Raw genomic sequence first — 16,239 nt, 5'->3', positions numbered from 1 at the left:
TGCCCTGTCATTTACAGTTTTCGCTCTTAAAAAAATGTATACAACTCAACACCTCGAATGAGGTCAAATGAAGGCAATGTTGTGTTGTTAAAGCTGATAATCAGTTCTTATCCTTCAGTAAAACCAAAATGTGTCCTATCAGTTAGCCAGCTTCAGCCAACATGGCCTAACAGTTACCATCCTAGATAGAGTACGTGCTTGTAACATGCGCGCAAACACTCGCCGGCTTCTTTTGCAATCTTGTAAGGTGATGTGAAGGCCAAAGCCATCTTCTTCTTTCTTTCTTCACAGCTGGCGTATTCACAGCCGGCGTAAGGATGGACATCGTAGAATTGGAGAATGCAGGAGACAACTGCTGATTAGTAACTAATTTTGTTTTCAGGTGAACATTCTCGTCGGCTATGCTCCGGTGGCAAACGTCACGCACTTCACATCTCCGATGAGGTGGCTCGTTCCTTTCTCAAAGCTAGTCAAGGTACGCAATCTCTGCCTGACCAACGTTCTGTCTGTACACTTAACTGTAGCAGCATCATTTACGAGCACTTTGCAAATATGCCTCCAGAAAGTGCATTTTCTTTTCGGCGAATGCCGGTATACTGTACGCAAACACCTTGATCGGTAGCAGCATCTCGCCCGGTGGAAACAGGAAATCGAAAAGCATTCAGCGAATTGCATCCTACCTGCCATATAATGTAAAATTTTGGCAACAGCGTGCACACTCGTTTTATTATATTGGTGAAGCCTCACTCACCGCCGTAACCCATACCGGACCGCCAACTGGAGAGGCTGTCCGAACGTACAAGGTGCCTGTCTTTCATTTGCACAATGTGTTTCAGATCATTTGCGCTTCGTATTACATAAGAAAACGTATACGATACACGTGCCGGATTGGCCCAGTACTATTCACAGCCGATAAAAGCGCGTCATGATATTGGCTCCAATTCTCCAAGCCGGTTAGCTAGCAAGTATTGCTCAGTTTCCTTTTTAATTAATAAAACTGGCAAGAAATCTAACATGCAAACTTTGTAACACTTATATTGAAGAACAAGGATATTTCATCTATGCTAACATGCCTGCATACCAATCTCTTAAGCTGGGTAAATGTTAAGCAGTGCTCAACTAGCCTTCGAAATAGTATACCTCCAGCAAAAATATTGAAAGAAAAGATTGTAACGTTTGTGCAGCACCTGCATAATATTTCATTGATGCTGAAATAACTGCCCAGACTATTCCTTTTCCAGCTTTTCAATAAAGTACACGAAATTTAAAATAATACTAGGCGCAAGCTAGCTGAAACACCCTGTATGCACTTGCACCATCGGTCAGATTTGCCCTGACTCTGTCGCAAGAGCTACCATTACTTCAGCAAAGAACAATCTTGTTGATCTTGCTTGTTGAGCTAAAAACTACTTATTGCGTTCGCAGAAACGCTAGCGTGTTAGGTTGTCCAAAGGTTGAATGAAATTTTTCGCGCCCACCTACACTATGGGCGAAAACTCGATGAGCCAGGTTGCCGGGATGTATCTATATACATGACTGTGAAATCTACGATAACTCCTATATCAATGAGTTGTCGTCAATTTGACGCCATTGGAAAGTGCAGTGGCAGGTCCGTGCCTTCAAATATTACACGTGGTTTTTGTTTCTCATTCTTCGTGCTGTTTTTATAGAATGGGCTGCTGTTCGCATAATCATTACAGGCGGTGAACTACTTCTTCACGCATGGTGGATTCTTGGTCTCGAATGCAGTGCGACAAAAGAAGGTTGCCTGGCTGTGCGATCACCGATTTTTCCGCAACCTCTGCTACAAGCCACTGGCCTTCCTGTATGGAAAGAATCCGAAACAGTACAACAGCGTAAGAGAGAACTTGACCTTATTATGCATATACTGCAGTGGAAAGTGTTGGTCGTGTATGTATGTGTCATGGCATGGGTACGTTCCTCCGATACTAAAGAGAGCGGGCCCACTAAACGAATGCTTTCAAAAAACAAATGGTGACTGTGAGCAGATTGGTAGAGATATCGCGAAGCGCATGCAGTTGCTGTATCTTTCCTTACTTCGCCGTGAGCCTCTCTGTACCTTATCGTATACACTCACTACATAAGATAAGGGTGAATTAGCTTTTGCCTTAAGTGCCACTCTTTTACCTCCTTCCACAAATTGAGTCCACATATTTTTAATTATTAATAATACCATTCAAATGTGCTCATGTTCATTCGAGAAGAAAAGGAAGCTTAGCGACACCTAGAAATAGTGAAATGTAAGACTGGCATAGTTAAAGCAATGCTACGCTGAATTCATAAATTAGGTTTGAGCTGAGAAATTACCACTGTTAAGTTGTCTTTAAATACACATTTGTGATATACATAAATGCATCAGCAAGGTTGCTGTCATTTCGTGGATTACAGATTTGCATGAAACCCAAATGCGAAAAACGCGAACATACGCAACCCCACACACACCTTAGGCACACACGCACGTATGAATAAATTATGTGCATAATATACAAGCTGAGGTGATCGAAATTTATCTGTCCCTCCTACAGCGCCATGTCTTTTAATCATCACGTCGTTCTGGCACTTAGCAGCAAATTATTCATTTCAATATGCTGGCCCCGCCACGATGATCTAGTGGCTAAGGTACTGGGCTGCTGACCCGCAGGTCGTGGGTTCAAATCCTGGCAGTGGCTGCTTGATTTCCGATGGAGACTTGAAATGCTGTATGCCCATGTGCTCAGATTTGGGCGCACGTTAAAGAACCCCAGGTGGTCGAAACCTCCGGAGCTCTCCACTACAGCGTCTCTCATAATCATATGGTGGTTTGGGGACGTTAAACCCCACATATCAATCAATCAATCAATCAAATCAATCATTTTAATATGCTGTGTTGAGAATCCATGCAGACCGAAACATCGAAGACAAGGCTGAGCGAAACGCAGATAACCCGCATAAATACCACTAGTTAGCGCCCTGTGTGTGTGTTACGTGTGCTTCGCTTTGTCCGGTCTTGGATGCGCTAATGTTTCCTGTTATTGGTTACTAAAAATCTCGCAGTGCAACTACACAGATACCTTAAACGCTGTCAGAGTTCTGAGTAAGGCTCTCGTAGTAACTTCTGTACTGTATGCCTCGTTGTATCTGGCCAGGTTGCTCGGCTGCTGACGCGAAGGTCACGGTTTTGATCCCGGTCATGGTGGTCGCATTAAGATGAAGGCAAACGGTAGAGTCCAGTGTACTGTGCGATGTCACTGCTTGCTGAAGAACATCTAATGATAGTAATTTCTGGAGTGTCCCCCTATGTCGTCTCTAATAATCATACCATTGTTTTGGGATGGAAAACCTCACGTATTATTAAACTTATGCACTGACGCACACAGACGAGGGTACCCGTCTACGTGAACAACTTACCTGTAGGCTCCTCCAGCAAGAACGTGCTTCACTATGCCCAGGTAAGTCGACTGCTTTCACTCATTTGTTGTTGTACACACTCCCCTGTGGTAATCATATAATTGGAGAGGGGGAAAAGATTGCTCTAGTTTTATTGAATCGCAATGTCACAATACCCGAACTACAACTTTTGCCTGGAGAACATTCCCTGTAAGCAAGAGAATGTAAAAAAAAAATGATACACGTCCCCATAGTATCGCGCGGTTTTCGGAACCAACGCGTAGTGAAGTCGTCGTTTACGACGGTGTCTGCTGAACCCTATGTAAATATTTGTTTTAAAAAATGAGTGAAATTGTGCTCTAAGCAAGCTAGACATTATTATAAGATTTTTAGGAGACTTCATAGAGCAGTCTTAGGGGCAAATCTCTTCAAGGTCAAGGCTTGTTCATTGGCTGGGGATTCGCCGCTAGGGGGCCAACGTGAGCGGATGCCTGCAACGTCGGCTCCGGCAAACGGTACGTGCTACTCTTTACCAACCTTTCCTGCGGTCACTAGCCTGTTCGAACAGCGACATAAGGGTCTGAGGAAGACAGAGACGACGCCCATTCCGGGCAAGCTCCGACGTTCTGTGTGCAACAATTCATGAACCGAGACGCTGAGCATCCGAGCTAAGCCTCTCTGAGACTCCGCTCCTTCGTCGACACTGGCAGCAACGCCTCCCGTTATTATGGAAGTAACGGTTGAGGGCCACACCATCTCCGCTGAAGAGCTCCAGGCAGGCAATTGGACACCAGTTCTCTATAAAGCCTATGCGTCTCGACCAGCCTGTTCACAGAAACCACTTTCGCAACCCAACGCTACCGTCAAGGAGACCAACCCGAACGCCATGCGCGTCGAAGCAGCTGCAACTGGAAGAGGCAAGACGCCAACCCACCTACCACCTGCTACCAAGGAGACGCGCATCATTGTAAAACGCAGCAAGCAACTGCCGCCACTCCCACCGAACGCTATTCGCGTCGTTGTTCGTCCGCGAGGTCAACTGCGACTCCTAGATGTCCCAACGCCTCGACTCATGAAGGCAGTGCAGGCCGCACTTCAAACCACTCTGCCCGATGATTTCTGCCTGCGCATACACCCCACTAATAATACATTCACGGCAGCTACAACACACTCCGCCGCAGCCGAGCTCCTAAAGACGCTGACTTCACTCACCATTGGTGGCCATGCTTACCCCTGCATGGCTTACGTGGCACCCCCACCAGGAGCTACAAGAGGGGTCATCTCAAACGCCTTTGACGACGAGACGCCAACCCAGCTGTACGAAGACCTGGTCAAACGGAATCCTGAATACTCTATACTCGCAGCCCGACGAATGGGGAAGACGCACTCCATTCTCATCACCTTCGACGCCAATGAGGTGCCACATTCCATTAAATACATGGGAGCCATTCACCGCTGTACTCCATACCGCGGAAGTCCGGATGCTTGTACGAACTGCAGACTACCGGGCCATCGTCACGACGTATGCCCAAGCCCCAAGACTAATCTTTGCCCACGCTGTGGCAGCCAACACTCACCCCAGGAACCTCCTTGCACGCCTAAGTGCATTCTGTGCGAGGGCCCTCATCTTACCGGCACTGGTTCATGCAAAGGACGCAACCTTCACCAGCCACGCAAAACGACAAAGCAACCTCAAACGCAGCGACAAGAACCGGTTCCACACGGGGACAACTTCCCCCAGTTGTCAGCGGGACCCACTCAGCCCAGCCAACTCAGCCAACCCAAGCAAGCCTGGACCGAGCCGCTTAAACAAGATTGGGGCCCTCCCCGTTCGCCCTGCAAGAACGCACTATCATCAACAGTGACTTCCAGTCTGCAAGACGCTCTGGCCAAGTCTCGGGAGGAGGCAGCGGCAGCCAAAGCAGAAGCTCAAGCAGCCCGAGCTGAAGCCGCTGCCCTTCGAGAACACATCGCGAAGCTGGAGACCCAGATAAGTACTCTCGCCACAAGCCATGCCACTCCACCTACCCCAACTCCTACTACATCCCAAACTCCTGCGCACAACCCACCCAACACCTCTAGCATGTCTTTCCCACCCAGCCATGTCAACGCGACATCCTGCTCTGATTCGCTTGAGTTAGATATCGACACGGCATTTCCTCGGCACACAAATCAGGACATTACCCCGCGTCCCTCAACACACAGCTCACTAGCCGATATTCCAACCATGCTTGAGTCTTTTACTGCTCGTTTTGAGGCAAAATTGCAGGAAGGTATCACCAGCATCAATCAGGAATGCACAACGCTCCAAGATGCGGTAATCCGTGTAACAACAGACAATGCAGCACTTAATCATCGTCTTGATGCATTAGCTCAAACATTAACTGACCGCTACAACAATCTTGAATCACAGCTCAATTTGTTCGCAACATGCCTTGCAAAACGGGATCTCACCCCAAGTAAACGCAAGAAGCCCAAAGCAACTGAAGGGCAAGACAATCCACTCCCTGACGTCACTAACGACTCCCAACCTTGCGCGGCGGCTACGCCCCTTCTCAATTCTCATGATGGCAGCTCTAAACCGTAATCTGACACTCTGGCAGTGGAACTGCCGAGGTTTTGGCCAGAAGCGTCATGTTGTCCACCAACTGCTATCTTGCGCTGCGGGACCCGATATCCTTGCCCTACAAGAACCCTCCAACCCCCTAACCTTACCCGGCTATACTTCTATTACACCCACATCCCCTACACCCTCTCGGGTGGCGTTTCTAATTAATCGCTCAATCACCACCATCTCCCACTGTTTAGCAGTCCAAGACATTGATCACCTCTTAATTGAGCTTGTGCCGCAACATGCCAGAGCTAAAAGCCTCTTCATCCTGAATGTATACAGCAGCCCTAAGTGCTTACAGGGCAACTTCCAGCGCCTCTTTACGCTCGCGAAACGCATAGCCAATAAGTGCCCCCTACTCGTCGTGGGAGATTTCAATGCCCCACATACAGCCTGGGGTTATCCGCGCGACACACCAAAAGGACGTCGGGTGTGGTTAGCAGCGCAGCAAGCCGGCCTCTCACTGCTCACCGATTCTGCCTTTCCGACACGCATAGGGAATAGTGTCTGCAAGGACACTACACCAGATCTCTCGTTCGCACATCGCCTCCCTCATGCCACATGGTGCAACACACAAGAGAATTTGGGTAGTGACCATTACATTATCGAAATTCTCTTAAATATGCAACTACCCCGCAGGGTTCTCAGAGGTTCCACTTTTACCAACTGGGATTTTTTCCGCACTTATAGGGCAACACGCACCCACGCCTCTATCACGGACATCACTGAATGGTCAGAACAACTCCGGAGTGATGTCCGATCCGCAACTCGTCTAGTACGAGAGGACTGCCCAAGCGACACAGTTGACTCTCGTCTCCTACATTTATGGGACGCTAAAACAAGCCTAGAACGACGCTGGCAAAGCCAGCGTTGGAACCGAACTCTTAGACGTCGCCTGGCCCGCCTGAGCAAAGAGATAGAGACCCATGCAGCCACTCTTTCGCGACAGAACTGGGAATCGCTTTGCAACAAATTAGATGGCAATATGAGTATGCCTCAGACTTGGAATTTGTTCCGACACTTAATTGACCCAACTCAGTCAAAGACTACCCAAAGACACAACCTCACCAAACTCCTACATACTTGCGATAAACCTCCACCAGAACTACTACAGGAACTTCGAAATCAGTACTTCCCAACATACCCTGCCGTATTGTATCCCGATTATACAGGTCCTCCTAATGAGCTCCTCGACCAACCCATTACAGTAGCCGAAGTTCAAGCCGAACTACAGAAACTAAACACTTCCTCAGCCCCCGGTCCGGACAATATTCACAACAAAGCACTCCGTAATCTCGACGACCAATCAATTGCCGAGCTTACTGAATACTTTAATGAGTGCTGGCTAAGGGGCATCCTCCCACCACAATGGAAAGAGGCCAAGGTTGTCTTTATACCCAAACCTGGGAAACCTCTCCTTACGTCTAACCTCAGGCCCATATCCCTCACTTCTTGTGTCGGCAAACTCGTGGAGCACGTACTCCAAACCAGGCTCTGCCAGTACCTAGAAGGCAAGAATCTCTTGCCTGCTTGCATGTTTGGATTTCGCCCTGGACTTTCCACACAGGACGTTTTCCTACAACTAAAACATCACATTCTTGACTCTCAAACCTGCGATACCAGAGCTATCTTAGGAGTAGATCTAACAAAGGCATTTGACAACGTTGCGCACTCAGCTATTCTAGAGAACCTTATAACCCTGGGAGTCGGCGTAAAGATGTACAACTACGTCCGCGACTTCCTCAGCCACCGCACAGCAACACTTACCTTTGGCGATCACAGCCTGCCAGGCATCACGCTTGGAGCCCGTGGTACGCCCCAGGGAGCAGTCCTCTCACCTATTCTTTTTAACATAGCACTTCTACATCTGCCCCAAAAACTGGGTCAGATCCCCGACATCCACTTCAGCTTCTATGCCGACGACATCACCGTCTGGGCAAACCGTGGTAGTGACGCCGAAATAGAAGAACACTTACAGTTGGCACTAACCACCATCGACACATATGTTCGAGAACGTGGCCTTACCTGCTCCCCTTCCAAATCAGAGCTCTTTCTTTACCGACCGAAGCAGCATGCTTCAGCCATTCCCCCTATCTCTCTCACGCTAGGTGCCCACCCCATCCCACTTGTCTCAAAAATTCGGGTGCTAGGGCTAGTACTCTACTCACATGGCGCACATGGAGAAGTCATCAGGACTCTCCAAACACATGCTCAGCAGACCATTCGGCTGATTCGTCGCATAGCGAACCGTCGGGCTGGCCTACGCGAGCGAAACACGCTTCGCCTCACCCAGGCTTACATCGTCAGCCGCACCACGTATGCCCTCCCATACCTACCTCTCCGACAAAAAGAGAGAGACCGCATTAACGCGCTTCTACGAAGTTGCACAAAAACAGCTCTACGCCTTCCCCCAAGCACATCCAATGACAGACTCTTCAAACTTGGTGTACATAATACATTTGAGGAACTCGCTGAAGCCACCTTTACGGCACAAATATGTCGTCTGTCTAATTCGGTGAGTGGCCGCGCTCTTTTGACCCAATTAGACTTATCCCCAATAACAGAATCACCTGGAAGGGTCCCTCTTTCTTCTAACCTCCGCTCTCACCTAAACGTACCGCCCATTCCCAAGAACATGCATCCTGTGCGCGACGAGAAACGCAGAAAGGCAAGGGCCCGGGCCCTCCAGAGACAATATGGCGAGGACCAGAATGTAGTCTACGTTGACGCAGCGGAATATGCGTCAAGATCCCGCATGGCCCTTGCGGTGGCTGACAATCAGGCAAATCTCCTAACTTCTTGCTCAATTGTCACAAATTCCTCCACAGAGGCAGAAGAGGCAGCCATCGCGCTTGCTCTCATCTCCACACCTGCCACCACTATCATTAGCGACTCGAAATCAGCTATTCTTAACTACGCCAATGGCCTGATATCATGTAGCGCTGCTCGCTTGCTACGCTTCTGGCAGCCTCAGTGCTCCACAACCCTGATCTGGACGCCAGCACATGCCGGCCTCCTTGGCAACGAGGAGGCTCATTCTCTAGCCCGAGGTCTCACATTCCGGGCAGGAGAAATGGAGCCCCCTCCACAGGTCGAGGAGCGCTTGCTCTCTTTTCGTGATATTCTATCGTATTACCGGGAACAACGAAGAATATACGCACCCCCAGCCCCATCCCTAAACATAGCGCAGGCCACACATTGGCGACGCCTACAAACTCGAACTGCTCCATATCCCGTATTACTAAACGCCCGTTACCCAGACCATTTCCCCTCTTCATGCAAACTTTGCGACAAACCAGGAGACTTCCTCCACATCCTCCTCACATGTCCCACCTTCCCACATCCCCCACCTCCGGCTGTGGCAGTGTCATACTGGGAGACCATCATGACCAGCACTTCTGCGTTCGATCAGCGCCGGATCATCTCGTGCGCCATGAAGAGGATCGCACTTCAAGGGCTTTCCTTTGCTTTGTAAGGGTGCCTCCTCACTGCGAGGGTGCACCCACGTGCCATGAGGGGGCTCGGCCCCCACGCTACACAGTGGCAATAAATGTTTCTACCACCTTGTTCATTGGCTTGCGCAGCAGCCTTGGTGAGAATTACGCTGATGACGGTCATGACAATGACAATCACATACAATAACTGACTTTTGCAGCATATGATGCCTCGATATGTTCTACCATGCACTTTGTGTGGCTTGAAACAACCAACGAACTTGACGGGAATATGCACGGACTTCGTTTTTGCCAACTTGAAACAAGATACGATATCACAAAGCAGTAACAATGAAAGCAAAACGAAGCTCGCTACTTAACCCAACTTACCATGTATGACAAAGAGACAATGTATTTAACTGTCTAACACTTCATCACTCATATGCACTTGTGAGTTAACCATGCCACAAAGGATTTACGGTAACACTGAACAATCGCACTGCTTCGCACGCTCATCATCATTCACTTCGTGGATCTGGCGTGTTTCTCCTACTTCTAAAGCTCAGTGCTTAGAAAGGTTTTTAGAACACAATTGCCATCGAATTGGCGGAATGGTTTAATTTAGTGTTTCATTGAACTGTTCCATAAATGCACAGGTGCCAGGCATAAAGGTGAATTGGCAAAGCTGCTCTCGTCTACGCTCCCTGCTTTATTTATGTGCATGGAGAGGGGAGAAATTAGTTTGTTTTATTTTGTTTTGTTACAGATGTACCAGACGAGGAATTTTGTCCTATTTGATTACGGGAAGAATAACACGGCGATATATGGACAGGTATGCTGCTTACCTCAAAGAACACAATTTTTTATACGTTGCAGTCCGTCATCGCCGTCGTCAGATATATTCAACTGCTCCTCACGAATTACGGCTTTGTGTTTATTGAAGTTGTTATTTCTCTTGTAGTTCCAAAAGACCGGTCATTGGCAGGCAAGATAACCACCACAGTCAATGACGAGGAGCGAGCAATTAACGCCCTAAATTCTCGTGGTAGTGACATTAATGCAAGTGCACTCCCAAATAGGAATGCAGAAGTGGCGTCTATTTCTTTCCTCAACCTCTCCTCCTCGTTCCCCTACACTAAAACTGATGCCAATTTTACAGTCGCAATAACGCCTAGCGGTAACACGGGTTTACGAGCCGGAAGCAGAGCCACACGGCCACACGGCGCTATCAGTGGCACCTACTTATAACAACCCCTGGATCGGCACGTGCGCCCGTTGTTTGTGGAAAAGCACCCCACCATAGAGCTCATCCAGTCATCGCTGAGCTCCGTAGTACGTAGACAAATGACGGTGAGGTATGACGGTGTGCTAGCTGGCTGAAAATCTCGCCACTAACCAGTTGCGTATGTGACAAGCTTCATTCTGCTGTATAGGTACGCCATCAGCACGTGCGGCACGCATTCCGGCGTACACACATACAGTGTGCTCAAGGATGCACATAGCATCCACCACTTCGTAATAGGTCTGCCAGGTGCTGTCTCGCCTACAATCGATAAACTTCAGTGGGAAAGAGAAAAAACAACTTTACTTAAAATAAATGAACCTTTGTCCGGGTCCACCAATAAATTATTGTAGTAACTATGACTTGGTTTTTTTCAACTAGTAGGGCAAATAAAGTTTGGCCGAGCTCAGTTTTCTCTTCTTATTACAGAATAAATAACTAGTGACAATCTCTCGGACAGCACATCTTGTACGCAAACTTATCACCGGCAAGAACGTGGCACAAGGTACTGCTGGGTTGAAGCGGAAAGACTAAATTTTATTTGCGCAATCAGCCCTGATATTTGGAATTTCAGTTATATTTCTTTCTTTAAAGGAGAACTCCGGTGAATTTTCGATCATAATGAAATAATGCTGTTTTCTAAGAATATTGGTAGTCCTGCAAAAGTTAGGGTGGTTAATTTTGTCCTGGCACTAGTCAATAATTTTAATTAAGCAAAAAACATCAAGTCAAAACAGAAACCGAAACAGGCAGCTGCTCCATCAGCCATCGTGCGTATCGGATGACGTTACGAAAATCCGTCGTTGATAAAGTAACGAGATCCGCTACACCCCGTCATGGCTTACCAGTGTGTAAACATAGCTCATGTGCCTCTTCTAGCGTGCGCAAAGCAATTAGGCGATGTCATAAGAAACGGAATCAAGCTGTGCCATTCGTCTAAACTTACCAGTAGTAAGTTCAGCGATTATTCAGGCTACAATCTGAGCGCGGATATACTGCTTTTTGGTTTCGACCCTCCGGCGTGTGAATCATCTGAGATGCCCGGAATCACTTTCCTCGTTGTTCAAGGGGTTGTGAAATGGTCGCTTTACAACGACAATGCGGCACCATCGACTGCTATATGCACTAAATGTATCATCAGCCCGAGTGGACCTGCATAGAGGCTTTGCCTATCGAGGAACGCGCAACTCACTGGGATATCGAGCACGTGCAAAAGGCGATCATCGGCGTCTGCCATACGCGATCCGCGTTCCACAAGAACGCTGCCTAATATGACGTCAGAGTTCAAGTTAGCACCGATTGCGTGTGACAAAAACGCTTATGAGTGTCTCAGTTGCACGAAATTGCAAGTTCTGAAGAGTTCCGCGTTCCTCGATAGGCAAAGCATTACTTATGATGACGTCACATAGTTAGTGTGTGTGGACGCCGGCGGCTTCGCATTGTCGCTTTAGAGCGAATGTTTCACGACTTCTTTGAAACGACGACTAACACGCTGTATGCATCTGACGAAACTGAGAAGATGCCTAATAATATATAAACATTATTGTTAAAAGCAGATTGTGGTGTCCCTCAGTGACGGGTGCGCAGTTATTCGATCGACTCCTTCGTTCAGTGCGAAGGCCGGTTTTTCCAGTGGCTTGACGCGCCGATATTTATTATTTTCAAACGAAGTTTAAAAAACGCGTTTCTTATTGAAATTGCGACATGAGGTCTCGAACCTTTCATTATATTTTGCAGTCTTTTCCTTTTCAAGATATTGTGTAAACACTTGTCCTGGCGAGTTTTCAGTGCCTTGTTCTGGGGAGACTTCAGTCCCAGTTAAAAACTGTACCACCTCTGGTTTTCACAGGGACATCCGCCACCATATCCTTAAGAGAAAAATAACGTTTCCTTCGCAGTATACCGGGGAGATGGTGACATTTTTCGCTAATCCACAAGACGTGCACGACCTTGCCGAGCGTCTACGAAGCATCCTCGTGGTGAATCAGACCGTGCCGGATCCCCTATTCGGTCATCTTGACTTCATCTACGGCTACAATGCTACTGATATACTCCACCATCACATGGTAGAGCTCTTCAAGAACTGTACCTCGACCAATGAAGACTGTAGACATTTGGTCCCGCAATCAGTACAAAATGCCTGTAACCCTGTACCCACTTGTTGAGGTTAAGGCAAACATTATTTTTTTTTTCTCGTCAGTCAAAAGGCTTTGCGAGGCTTTGCAAGACCTGAAAATACTTGGAAAGATCGTATTTTCGGCTGCATTACTACGAATGATGAAAGATTTTAGGCAATAAAAAGAGTCCAACATTTGGCTGGTGCATCAGTGAGTAAACGTAAACGCATGTCTTGGCCTACCCAATGTCTCATAACCTCAATGTCATATTACATCATTACTGACGTTATTTTGTGACGTCATCAGGACGTCAGCTAATGGCGTTCGTGTGACATCGTTGCTTGGCAAATGGTGTGCTGGCCCCGATGGTAGTGCAAGATTGAGTGTGGTGCAGAAATGTTTGGCTGGGAGAAGGGCGAGAAGGATCAACACTACAGATTTGGGATAAACCGATTCAAAAACATGCCTTTCACTTCCGAGTCACCTACGCAGAATATGTATTAGACCATGTGAGGTTTCAAAGGTAGTGCTTTTTTTTTACTTTTTCATCCACATCTATTTAAAAGGTTTTATGACCACTTCTTACCAGCATATGCCTTACTGCGCTTACCTTTGCTTACGTCCTGTGGCATCTCCTGATTTCAAAAGGTTGCCGGAGATACTCTGTTACTAACGGCTTGTGAAGTATAGTAGATTGATTGATTGATATGTGGGGTTTAACGTCCCAAAACCACTATATGATTATGAGAGACGCCGTAGTGGAGGGCTCCGGAAATTTAGACCACCTGGGGTTCTTTAACGTGCACCCAAATCTGAGCACACGGGCCTACAACATTTCCGCCTCCATCGGAAATGCAGCCGCCGCAGCCGGGATTCGAACCCGCGCCCTGCGGGTCAGCAGCCGAGTACCTTAGCCACTAGACCACCGCGGCGGGGCGAAGTATAGTAGAGCCGTAGTCCTTGCTGAAGAAGTGACATTTACTAATCATAATTTGTATAAACCGCAAATAATGTTGTTAAGAAAAAACTCCGAAAATTATAAGCGCTGTGAACCAACTTGAATTGAGGCAATGAATGTCAGCTTGTAATCTACATTTTCATCACGCTCAGTGAGCAACAATACATGATGCTGTAAAGCCAATTAAAAATCCCAGCATATCCACGGAGTGAATGATGATGAGTAGAGCGAAGCATCCGTCCCTCCATGCGTCTGTGTCTGTCCGTCCATCCTTGCTTCCGTGCTTCTATCCGTCCGTGCCAGTGTTCGTGGGTCCACCCGTCCTTGCTTCCGTTCGGCCATGCGTCCACCTATCCGTCCGTTCGTTCGGGCGTTTGTCCGTTCGTATGTTTGTCTGCCTGTCTGTCCGCCTATCCCCACCTGCTGAGTTACGTCATCGAACTAGGCGGTCACGAACCACGACTAGCTCGGAGGGGCAAACCCGCGGCTTAAGAAGCTTCGCCTCTAAAATTGTGCCAACACAACTCACGGGACAAGTTTTCAGATGCGAAGCAGCTTATGACGAAGTTCAAATCAGTTTGCGTAACCACCCTCACTGCGCATGCACAACAGCTCACCCGAGCGATGCCAGACCACGCTTACATGCTAGCGCCTTCCAGCCTGTGTAATGGGCTGAGTATGAAGTTATGGGCTCACCCCCTTACACTCTCTTAGCAATCATGTGATGGCATCGGGGAACCAGATTTTTCGGGCGCGCTATGAGCCCACATGTTCCCGTGTCGTGTGACTATGAACCAGCGTGGCTTGCTTTAAGGAGCGACTCGGAAAGCCCCATAACAAATTTTAATAGTACCGTGGCAATCGCTGTGTGTCAGAAGAAAAGAATTATGCCACAAAAATGTTGTCAATCGTTTCATTACAAGCTGAAAATGTATTTTGAAGCGACGCGAAAGCATGGCGCGTGGAGCCGAGCTCCAAATCCTTGCCGCTCGCCCCACGTAGGCTTCGCAAGCCAAAACTTTTCTCTACTCTCCCCGACATACGGCCAAGAGGTCGCGTCCGCATGACGTGCCCGAACAAGCCCAACCCTCGTGCACGCGAATGGCGTTGTTTTGTTGACCAACGTTACCTTGTGGCCAAATGCCTGTTTCTGCGGGATTGATGCCTCGGTGCCCGGTAGAATATATGAGCATATCGAATGCTCGAACGCGTAGTATCAATATTTTGTTTACAGGGCTGGCGCCTGCTCGATGCGTTTACGGCGGGGACACGACCGCAAGCGTAACGCAGGCACATTAGCCCGGCATCTCATTTGAATTCGCGGGGAAATAAATGAAAGAGACGCATGCATTTCCTTTTGTGACCTTCAATAGTTAGCTGTTGACCCGCAGGTCGCGGGATCAAATCCCGGCTGTGGCGGCTGCATTTCCGATGGAGGCGGAATTGTTGTAGGCCCGTGTACTCAGATTTGAGTGCACGTTAAAGAACCCCAGGTGGTCAAAATTTCCGGAGCCCTCCACTACGGCGTCTCTCATTATCAAATAGTGGTTTTGGGACGTTAAACCCCACAAATCAATCAATCAATGAACCTTCAATAGTTAGCCAAATTTTATTCATCTACTCAAGCAACAAATTACACGAACTACAATTATCACGTGAAATAATTTTTGCCATGTCGCGGGCTACCGCTTTCGACGTCAGAGAACAGTCATCGGTATACGTAGAGGTTCAATGTCAAACCAGTACCGTCTACCTAGAGCGATTCCTACGTCTACGTCATACCCTCAATCTCTAGGTGCACGCAAGTGAAAGGAAAGGCAAGCAGCTTTCATCTTCAAGTTTGATCCATTTACGTGGCGCGTAGCGTTGAAGGTTTTGGCAGACGTGATCGTGAACGCCCCACGTAAGAATTGCGCTCATGCAGTTCACAAATGTCAAACTAGGTGAGTGGCCATTTAACAAGAGTTTGAGACGAGTAACAGCAACGAAAATTGCAGTGCCTTCGTGGTGCGCTCCACATGTAAAGGCGCGTTCAGCATTGGGCAAGGGGCCTGTGATGAGCAAAACTCTAAGTCGACCCATGCGCTGCTTCGCATGCTACTCAAGGTTCCCTGGGACATGGTGTAATGTTTTCGTATTATATGCGGCAGCGTATAGAACATGCCAATCTTACAAAAGACGTTGTGGGATGCTCAGTTCAATTAGTGTACACATATATTTACATCCTCAATGCTGCCTTGTCGTTAAGAGCTCGCAGCCCATGGCTCGAAGGCGCGAGTCCAATCTCGGCCCTGTGGTAAAATTTTGAATACAAGCTACATGCTAGAGACCTATATTATATTTGATTTCACTGAATTTTGCGGCTCACCAGACGATTTGAATTATCAGCAGCCCTCCTCCGGGCACTCTACAATATCACTAGTTGATTTGTGACGTTGTACTCTATGCAG

At 47.9% G+C, this 16,239-nt stretch overlaps 1 protein-coding gene across 1 annotated transcript in view; it reads left to right on the top strand.

The window, feature by feature from the left end:
• LOC142768663 (lipase member J-like) overlaps nucleotides 1-12,880 on the top strand; it is a 33,378-nt gene extending 20,498 nt beyond the window's left edge. Inside the window, exons 5-9 of the mRNA XM_075870683.1 lie at nucleotides 383-475; nucleotides 1,701-1,856; nucleotides 3,378-3,449; nucleotides 10,199-10,264; nucleotides 12,613-12,880. Coding sequence (XP_075726798.1) covers nucleotides 383-475; nucleotides 1,701-1,856; nucleotides 3,378-3,449; nucleotides 10,199-10,264; nucleotides 12,613-12,879 — 654 coding nt within the window. The 3' untranslated portion in view covers nucleotide 12,880. The remainder of the gene's footprint in view (nucleotides 1-382; nucleotides 476-1,700; nucleotides 1,857-3,377; nucleotides 3,450-10,198; nucleotides 10,265-12,612) is intronic.
• Nucleotides 12,881-16,239: the final 3,359 nt, after the last annotated feature.

Source organism: Rhipicephalus microplus, chromosome 8 (assembly GCF_043290135.1).
Source record: "Rhipicephalus microplus isolate Deutch F79 chromosome 8, USDA_Rmic, whole genome shotgun sequence".
Taxonomy (NCBI): Eukaryota; Metazoa; Arthropoda; class Arachnida; order Ixodida; family Ixodidae; genus Rhipicephalus; species Rhipicephalus microplus.
This window is presented reverse-complemented; position numbering and strand designations above follow the sequence as displayed.